The sequence below is a fragment of the Lemur catta genome, chromosome 19 (assembly GCF_020740605.2).
Source record: "Lemur catta isolate mLemCat1 chromosome 19, mLemCat1.pri, whole genome shotgun sequence".
NCBI classification, from domain to species: Eukaryota; Metazoa; Chordata; class Mammalia; order Primates; family Lemuridae; genus Lemur; species Lemur catta.
In genome coordinates, this window is record NC_059146.1 from 13441944 (window position 1) to 13452702 (window position 10759).

Consider the following 10759-nt stretch of genomic DNA (forward strand, 5'->3'; position numbering starts at 1 on the left):
GTTTTTATAAACAGCTGCTCTGAGAGAAAAGGATGAGTTCTAGTATAAAGATTTATAACTTTCTAAATTTTAAATTCTAAAATATAAATAAATACTATAGAATTCAATGACTCCTCTGAACAACACTAATTATTTTTGTCATGATATTTAAGCAGAGTCTTCTTAATGCTAAATATCACAATTTATTTTCTAGGCCCATCATCTGAAAATGAAAATTATAATTCTTCTTGGACTTCTGGGAGCCACATTGTCAGCCCCGGTAAGTGATTTCATGGTACCGCTGATCTCGTCGTGTAAAACCTATAACAAGCCCTTGTTTTACCATTTTTTTTTTCTTTTTTGCTTTTAGCTTATCCCACAGCCCCTTATGTCTGCAAGCAACAGCCATGAGGTTAGTCTGAATAATTAAAATGTTCTCTTTCTTTTCTTTTCTTTTTTTTTTTTTTTTTTTGATGAAAACCCAGAGGGAAGAAATAAAAACCTTCACTCGACCTATCTTGAACTCCTATTCACTAGCTCATATGTAAATCGGAACACATTGCCAATGTTCATGTTTGCTTTGTATACCAGGTCACCTCTGAAATGTTATTCTGTCTCCCTTATTTAAATGTATAATAAATTTTTCAAAGGTGGAAACATCATCATCTATATCTTTTTCTTCTAATAGCACCTAATGCAAGTGTATATAGGTGTTTAAAAGCATAAAAGGACTAACTAAACCACCAGAATGGGCTAAAGTTGTGCAATCTCATACATAGCACAGAGAGGTTGTTAAATCTCAACCTTGTTTTAAATTCTAACTCCCAATCACTGTAATTTAATGTAAGTTTGGTGAGAAAATGTCTCACTTCTAACAAGAAACTGATTAACCAGCTCTGACTTGTTCTATATTTGTAGCAAACATTATTCTTAATCATTTTAGCATGTGTAGTAATCTCATTTTCATATTGTCTTTCCTTTCCTAGTTACTTATGAATCTTAAGAATGCTCAACTTGTACCACTACAGCTTCAGGTACCTCCACCTCAATAGTTACTTTAAGTAGAACATTTTTCTACTGCTCATTTATTACGGTATTTTGTATGAAAGCAAAACATTTCTTGATTCCATTTCTTAAATCTCAATTTTTAAAGTTATAAATTTGTCTCACATATTCTAATGACCATTTGTTTGAAGATGAAAGTACGAACTATAATTTGATTTATATTTATTTGTTGAGAACTTGGTATATGCCAGGCACTAATTCTCACAATTATACGAAAGCAAATTAACTATTATACACAAAGTCATATCCAGCTAACCAGTGGGATGTGGGGGGACATACAAGATTTGAAACCAGTCTGGCAAACACAGACATTGTGCTTTTTTATCAATTTCATTCTGCCCCATATTTCTCATGACACTTGGGAATTTAGTATTTTTTCATATTATTTGTGTGGCTTACAGTGAGTCAAAGATGCTGTCTTTTTTTATAATGCAATGCTGGAAGTATAGAAATTGTTTACATTTTATCTCTTTCCTGCTCAAAACTGATTTTACATTCTCTTTGGCATAAAAGACAAATATTTTCTTTCTTTCTTTTGTGTCCTTACAGGTCCCATTTAATTCATGGATTCCTCCTTTCTCTGGGGTTCTACAACCGCAACAACAGGCTCAACTTCCAGAACTCTCCCAGTTCTATTTACCAACTCTAGATCAGTTGGCTAGACTGTTCCCCAATCAGATACCTTTCCCAGGACAGGTCAGTTTTGCCCAAGGAGCCCAGGCAGGCCAGCTGGACCCTGCACAGCCCCAAACACCACCACTAACACAACAAGTCCCTAATCAGGTAAGGGAGGCTTCTTTCATCTCTCCCTATGGAGAGAGAACTGCACATTGAATGTAAAAATAAATATGAATCATCTTTGAAGTAGCAATTTTTGAATGAGAATTTTTTTCTCACAGTATGTTTCTACCAAGTATAATACTGAAAGTATTATACTTCCTTATATTTTATGATTTCTAACATGAAAAATGTCATTTAAATCAGCTATTCTAGGATACACCCAGAAATTAAAGGAGTTAAAACAAGTCTGGGACAGGATAATTAGGGAAATTTCATCTTTAAATAGGGCAATTTGTGCTAATGATGGTATGTACAATAGATGACATTTTGTTATGGAAGCCTGATAATACAAATGATAAATTTATATAATAAGCTCTTTGAAAGCAGCTCGGGAATTTTAAATAACAAAGTATAACTTTTTTATATGATTCTTTTTTTGACAGGTGGTGCCCTATGTATTTTCCTTCAAAATGCCTCAAGAGCAAGCACAGGTAAATGACTGGAATACCCTGCTCACAGACGGTTGGCTACACATACTCTCCGGAATGATTCCTTTTATATTTCTGGCTCTAACTCCTATAGCAGGGCTACAAAATCCAAACAATTATATCACCGTCTCGATAACATTATTTCTGGGCTGGCATCAGTTTGTTGATGTTGGGTTCACTTAGCAAAGCAGCTCCTGAAAAACAGGCAGCTAAGGAACCTCCCCAGCACCCCTGAATTTTCAGGGCATTGAAATGTTGGAAGTAAAGGAGCTTATTAAGCCCTAGGTCATGTCTTCTCTGAATCTAAAGCACTGGCATTTAGGAGCAATTCAAGAGAAATACCATGGGCTGACTTTACCCAATCTTAAATTTTGTTTCAAAGAGAGATGCATTAAACTGATAATATGTGATGTAGAGATAAGACACACTTCCCCATGTCAACGGGCAGTTTTGAAATTCTGCTCAAAACATTTCCAGTTCCTTGTTTATTTCTGATTTAACTCCATGGTACAATTAAATAATGGTAATTTTCATTAAGTAAGAGCATCTTTAAAAAATGAATGCAAACTAATAGAATCATTATTTTAATAGGAAAAACCCTACCAATGTTAAGAAACAGGGCTATAGATAAATTACATTGTTCTTCAGCAGAGCACTGACTTTTTTTACAAAAAGTTACACCACTTGGCTCTACTGTAATTATAATTATATAATTTTGTTCCACTTCCACTCCCATTACAAAAGTTACTTCTAGACATTATCTCATTCTATAACATAAGTATTTAGAGAATTAGATATATGACAAATAGAATTACTTCATTTTAAGGATCAAATGAGATCAAAATCCCAATCCCTCAAAAGTAAATACCTGAGTTGGAATATAATTCTCCACCTCTTACAATCTCCCTCTCTAACCACTAAACCAGTGACTCTCCACCCTGGCTTTACACTAGAATCTCTGGTGGTAGTTATGAAATCACATATGCTTGAACCTAACCCCATGCCTAATGAATCAGAATCCAGCCAGGCAGCCAGGTGCTGTGGCACACATGCCTATAGTCCCAGTGACTGGGGAGGCAGAGGGGAAAGGATCATCTGAGGGCGAGAGTTCGAGGCCAGCCCAGACAACATATCATGACTGCATCTTAAAAAAGAAAAAAAAAAAAGAAAGAAAGAAAGAAAGAAAGAAGCAAAGTCCAGTAACATGGAATGCAAGTTGTTTCTAAAGTTTGGGAAGGACTGCTGCATCCATTCTTTTGTCCATATTTAATCATGTAAAGCTGTTAGATATAAAACACCTGTAAGATAATATTGACATTAGAAGATAAAAAGTATGGTCTATGCTGATCTAATGGACTTTCTTCTATACTTCTCTTTTTACAAATAGATGTCTCAGTACTATCCGTTTTACATGCTCCTACCCTGGGAACAACCTCAACAAACAGTCACACAATCACCTCAACAACCAGGGCAGCAACAATATGAGGAGCAGGTACTGCAAATATTTGATTTTAATCTGACTAGTTCCATCTGAGAATAGAGAGAATAAGGTAAACTCCCAGAGAAAAGATTATCTGAGTATACTGAATGCACATACTCCACAGTTTGAACTGGTAGGAATAAGAGGACATAATGCCCTCTTCTCTATGCCATTTATGTTGACAAATCTGTCGGTGTTCTGCAGGATTGTTTATGCTCGACAGCAGAACACCAGGGCCTAGCAGAGAATGTTGGGGAGCAGAGCATGCAGAACTGATAGAGAGCTGAGTGTTAAACAAGCTCTGTAATAGCAGGAACTGCTTTACTTTTTTCCAAATCTAAACTAATATTTCCAAGGCTGGATTTTAAATGCTAACGTCAGTAGGAAGGCTCTGATAAAATCAGACGAAAAGCTGAATCACGTTGGAAAATGAAGTTTTCTCACATTTAAAATTTATTAGCATCCACCTTTACGTAGATGTGTATGTGTGTGTGTGTGTGTGTGTGTGTGTGGTGATTATTAAAAAATAATAAAAAGCAAAAAATAATACCTACCTAATGAAAGATACCTGCAATAAATTTTTAGAATTCTAATATAAATTCAAGTGGCTTATACATAACTAACATTGTTTTTGTTAGAGTGAAAATGTCTTTTTTAAATAGTTTAATCATCACTCTAAAATCTGCCATGACAAATTACAGAAAACTCAAAATTATGCTGTAAATAACTGGTATTATTAATGCTAAGTAAGCCATGTTGCTTTAAAGGGAAAGAGAGAGTTTTATCCTAGAAATGATATGATATAAGGTTCTTGCTAATTTAATAATAATTACTTCTTACATATGTGAACATATGAAAATTTTAAAAAACCTTTAATATATAATAAAAAGATATATAATTTTAAGTAACCAATTATCACAAACTTATGACAAAAATCATCATAGTAAATTTAATGCATTTTTCAAAAATCCAACAGATACCATTCTATACTCAATTTGGATACATTCAGCAACAAGCAGAACCTGTGAGTAAATGCATAATTTTCATTAAAAAAAATCCTTTGAAACTATTTGCTTCATTGTCAATTAAATCTGTGAATGCCCTTCAGCTAAAGATCACCAGGAACACATTTGTAACTGGACAAAGTTGGATTTATTTACTCATTACAAAGAGAAGAACACATATGGGAAACCATGGGGTGTCTTAATAGGAAAGTATTAGAATAACTTCTCATAGGATTTGGGCTTGTGTTAGTTGATTTTGGGGAGAATTCAAAGAAATGGTGGCTTGCTCTGGAGTGTTCTTAAGAAATGGGGATAGTTCTGATCAAATATCTTAAGAATTCTCACAGAGAAGGCAAGGATAATGGCACAAGTCAAAGGATGCCCTTGGAAAAGAAGCAACAGTCACTTGTATTGGCCAAGATAAGAGGGTGGTTGGTGTTTTTGCGACTTGCACGGTGACCTTACTTTAGACAAGATTATGATGTTGTCTTGTTTTTTTCTAACTATGTCTGATGTTAGTGTCCTATAGGATTGTTCATGCTCAACAGGAGAACACCAGGGCCTAGCAGAGAATGTTAGGAAGCAGAGCTTCCAGAACTGATGATAGAGAGCTGTGTCAAGCAGGTTCTGTAATAGTAGGAATTGCTCTTTTTCAAATCTAAAAAATAAGTTGGGCCGGGCGTGGTGGCTCATGCCTGTAATCCTAGCACTCTGGGAGGCCGAGGCGGGTGGATCGCTAGAGGTCAGGAGTTGGAGACCAGCCTAAGCAAGAGCGAGACCCTGTCTCTACTAAAAATAGAAAGAAATTATCTGGCCAACTAAAATATATATATAGAAAAAATTAGCCAGGCATGGTCGCGCATGCCTGTAGTCCCAGCTACTCGGGAGGCTGAGGCAATAGGATCGCTTAAGCCCAGGAGTTTGAGGTTGCTGTGAGCTAGGCTGACGCCATGGCACTCACTCTAGCCCGGGCAACAGAGTGAGACTCTGTCTCAAAAAAAAAAAAAATAATAATAAAATAAAATAAAATAAAAAATAAGTTGAGGAATGCTTAACTCCTTTGGGAGGTCAAAGAGCATATTTTTACATATCACTAATTTAGCGTTTTAGAAACTTTCTAATTTTTTTTTTTTTTTTAGGCTATACCAGGAGGACAGCAGCAACTAGCTTTTGATCCCGTCTTAGGCATAGCTCCTGAAATAGCTGTGATGGTAAGATTCCTTACAACAATTTGCTGACTACTAGAAATCAACAAGTGACAACCAACAGGTCCCTGCACTAATGTTCATTTTAATGCCAACTTTTTTGTGATTCCATGAACAATTGTCGCTTCTTTCTCCTGTAATCTTTTGCCAGTCAAGATACAATTCACGCAGTTCATCAAATATTTTTTAGTACTCTATGCCAGATACTCTTCTATGCACTTTTATTTAAAAGCAGGTATTAAGAGATAATTGTGTTTGCTGGTATATATTCATAGTCTTTCTATTAGCTTATGATCTAAAAAACTAAAAAAGATGCTTACTACTTGAATACAATGCTCTCTTTGCATTTCAATCCTGTTGCTTTATATTCTTTCCAATTTTGACCTTCTACTTGAACCTATAACCACTTTGTTTTCATTCTCATTCTCTACAGCCAGCAGGAGTGATGCCACACTTACAAAAAGAAGTGAAAAACTTTAGGCATAACAATGAAGGAGTTTTCATGCCTTCAACTTCACCAAAACCCATCACAACCAAAGTTTTCACTTCTGATGTAAACCCAACTATTACCCCAGAGCTCCTGGAAGAGAAGGTAAAGTAATCAAAAATTCATTTTCTGTAAGAAATTGTTGTCCAATGGAAAATATACAAAGTTCGCATTTAATTTATAGGATTTAGTCATGGAAATAATAAGACAACTAATGATATGGTAGAATATGTAGTCTTAACCCTGAATAAGGTGAGGTGGCCAACAATTATTTTTGATAATCAAGAATATAATTTAATTTTAATTTAATGAGAGCTTCTTATGAGCGTCCTTTTCCCATTAGACCAAGACTGATAAACTGAAAGAACCATAAGATGTCCTAATCGTTCGGTGTTCTTGGTAAGTATTTGCCAAAAGTCATGAATTAAGTGCCATGATAATTCCTAAATCAAAAAACAAAAGAAAAAAATTGTCAGAGGAACTAAGAGTTTTAACCAAAATAATTATGAAAAATAAGTTGCTGCTTATATATATAAATCTCTACAAAATTAATAATTATCAGACTTTAACAATTTTTAAAATCAAAATTAAATTTTGAACATCATGTCTGCCTATACCGTAAGCTTAGTTTAAGCTCTGACAACATAAGTACTAAATATAGTAGGTTCATTATAAATAGACATTCTATATACAGAATCAGTTCTTTCAAATCATCATTTCACTTTGCATGCTAAACATTGTAATAATGCCAATGTATCTGTATTAGCCTGAAATAAAATAAAACCTCAAAATGATAATGAAATTGCACAATGACAAGGAAATTTCAAGTTCTGTGACTTTTGTATCAAACCTAAACTTCATTAATTACCTGTCTTAATCCTTTTGGTTGGCCATGAGGCTACGGTGGGAGTTTGATGGAGGAGTAGGCTAGGAATGGCACCAAAGAGTAAAACACACACATTCAAAAGCAAACAGCATAACCAGAAGTGAAAACTAAAGGACAAAGTCTTTTGAAATCTCCTCCCTGCTGCCTTTGTAAGTCTCTTCTGATCCCTCCTTCTATGAAAATGAATATTCAGCATTCTCAAGATAAAAAAAAGTTTATAAAAATACAATCAAGAATGAATAGTATTAGTTTCTTTTTAGAAAATCTCATTAGTGTACTATTTGTACAATGCAAGGCATTCAAGTCATTTAATCAGAAATACTAAAAAGATTTCAGTACCTTATGACCTTTGCTTTATGTAATCCCAACACCAGTGAAAATATTCTATTTCTCTAATAAGCCATTTATAAGATATCTAGGAAATTTTACACAAAATTTGTCTAATTGTATTAAAATGCTCTTTTATCTTGTTTTTCAGAGAAAAAGATGTGGTGATGCTTTGGATATTATTTCAGGCTATTTGTTTCCTCAATGCCAATATCAGTTCTTTGGAATATACAAAATATCTTGACTCTTCTACTGAATTTGTTTTTACTTATAAATGATACTGTATTCTTTAAATATGTCATAGAAAAAAATAATACAATCATGTAATGAGTCTTATTTTCACAAAACTATATTTCTTTTCAAATTATTCTGTCATTTCCTAATGTAGAATATAACACTGAAAATAAAGCTAGTATCATTAAATCAATTGAATAATTGTATTAATTAAGGAAACCTCTGGAAAAAGATGTCATCTGTTAGGATAAAGATATACTGTCATTGGATTTATGATGAGTGTTGTGATTGAGACTGAACTAAAATATATGCTTAGCTTTGACATATTATTTCCCTGAGACCATTCAGTCAGCTTCCTTCTGATGCACTTCCCATGAAAATCAAAACTATTTGGTGGTAGATATCATAAAGTGCATATTCCCAATATGACACAGCCACACAGAGAGGTGGCTGTTCTGACCCAAAAGGACAGATTCCTCAGAAGATCTATGCTTGTTTTGGGGATGCAGCATCCTATAGATAGTAGGACATGCATTTTGGATTTCATCAGATCTGGCTTCCAACCTGGCTTTGAATCTTCAGCAAGTCACTAAGCCTGCCTGAGTGTCAGCTTTCTTGGGTGCAAATTGGAGATAACAATACTTTTTAGAATTTCTGAAAGAACTACATGAAATAACACATGCAAGATACCTGGCTCATACAAAGTACTCAGAAAATGTTAATTTTCCCCCTTTCACATGTGAATATAAAACTACCTGTACTTTTAACTTGTTTCCTCAGCTTTGGACTATCTGCTGAAATTCTGAGAAAATGGGAAAACTGGTATTCAACATACTACATACTTGTGTGTTGATGGGTGTGAGTGAGTGTGCGTGAAAGGAAAAATGAATAAGTTGAGTGATGAATGAATATGTATTAGTGGTTTCTAATAAATTTAGTAAGTGTTCTAGATTTTACAATAGATCACAATTCTTAGAATCTTACCTGTGTCAGCATTTAGTGATGTTATGACCCTAGAATCTGCCACTCACTCTTGTGGAAGAGTAACCCAATACTCATCTTTTCCAGCTTCATTGTATTCTGTATTATTTTTCCCTAAGTTCATGTGTCTAAGGAATGTAGTTATAGGTAACTGACTAGTCTCTTAACACAGGCCATGCCATAGGGAGCCAGACAACAAGATGTCTGGAAAAGACTCAAATGTTCAACAGCTGTGAACATTCATCGTGTCTCCAAATCCCCATAGTTCACAGGATCATTGAAAAAATTACATGACATAATTCATATTAAGCTCTTAGAATTAATCCTGAAGAAGTACTCCTTTTTTCTCTTTATTCTGCCCAAGAGGGGACAGTGAAGAACTCATGACAAACTATAAAACTAAGTATAAAGCTATGATCAACTTAAGAGTTTGGCAATAGGAAGAGATATAATAATAAATACTCTGAAAAATATAGCGTGACAGTTAATTTTATGTGTCAACCTGACTGGGCTAATGGATGACTAAATACCTGGTGAAACATTATTTATCGGGTGAGAGTGTTTCTAGAAGATATTACCATTTGAATCAGTAGATTGAGTAAAGAAGATCATGCTCACCAAGGTAAGCAGGCATCATCCAACCCATTGAAAGCCTGAATAAAAAAAAAAGGTGGAGGAAAGGCAAATTATTTGCTTTCTCTGCCTGAGCTGGGACATCCATTTTAACTTGCCTCAGATATTGGAGCCCCTAGTTCTCAAGCACTTAGACTGAGTCTGGGACTTATTTTGGATTTGGACTAAAACTACATCACTGGCTTTCTTGGGCCTCCAGCTTGCATATGGAAGATGCTGGGACTTCTCATCCTCCATCCTCAGATGGGCAAATGCCTCATAACAAATTTCTTTCTATATATCCACATATATCCTCAGTGATAGTGTGGGTTCAGTTCCAGACCAATGCAATAAAGCAAATATCACAATAGAGCAAGCCACATGAATTTTTTTGGTTTTCCAATGCATATAAAAGTATGTTCACCTATACGGTAGTCTATTAAATGTGCAATAGCATTATGTCTAGAAACAATACATACCTTACTTAAAAAATACTTCATTACTAAAAAATGCTAATGGGGTGAACACATGCTGTTGGGAAAATGGCACCAATAGACTTGCTTGACACAGGGTTACCACAAACCTTAAATTTGTATGAAATAAAATGCAATGTCTGAGAAATGCAATAGAGCAAAGTGCAATAAAACAGGTATGCTGCATATGCTGTTGATTCTGCTGCTCTGGAGAACACTGACTAATACAAGTGGGGATTACATAAATACAGTATTAAACATGTAAGAGCATACAGTAGATAAGTACTACATTAGTAAAATGATGCAATGATAAGCATTAAGTCAATTCAAGAATAAATATTTTGAAGGAAACAATGTCAGACTAAACATGCTGAATTTATTTCTTTATTTCAGGCAATATTAACAGGAATTTATTATTCTGGATAGTTTTAACAGATCTAATTGAGTGACTCAAGGCTTGAAAATAAGTTGCCTAATCCCTGATTGTTCAGTATCCAATCTGTTACCGAAAAATGTTAAGTTTTGTTTAGGTGTTCATCTGCAGCAACCATAATTAAACATCTGAATACTATAATCACTATCAATGAGATAATCCACATTTTCAAAATATTTTATAAAAGGGCTTTAAATTCTACCATTATTGTCAACAGAGTTAAGAAGACAAGAGTGTGAAGTTTATGGAAACATCATCAGAATACATGTTTAGAACTATGTTTTTTGTTTTAAGCCTGGCATCCCAATCTCCCCCTCCCAGCCCA

At 34.5% G+C, this 10759-nt stretch overlaps 1 protein-coding gene across 1 annotated transcript; it reads left to right on the forward strand.

Moving 5' to 3' along the window:
- Positions 1-203: 203 nt before the first annotated feature.
- Positions 204-7900, forward strand: ODAM (odontogenic, ameloblast associated). Its single transcript, XM_045531886.1, has 11 exons — positions 204-259; positions 350-391; positions 966-1013; positions 1594-1827; positions 2268-2315; positions 3700-3804; positions 4769-4816; positions 5936-6007; positions 6435-6593; positions 6832-6887; positions 7853-7900. Exons 1-10 carry the CDS (start codon positions 209-211, stop codon positions 6859-6861), a joined length of 837 nt encoding a protein of 278 aa, XP_045387842.1. The 5' UTR covers positions 204-208; the 3' UTR covers positions 6862-6887; positions 7853-7900.
- The last annotated feature ends 2859 nt before the right edge of the window (positions 7901-10759 follow it).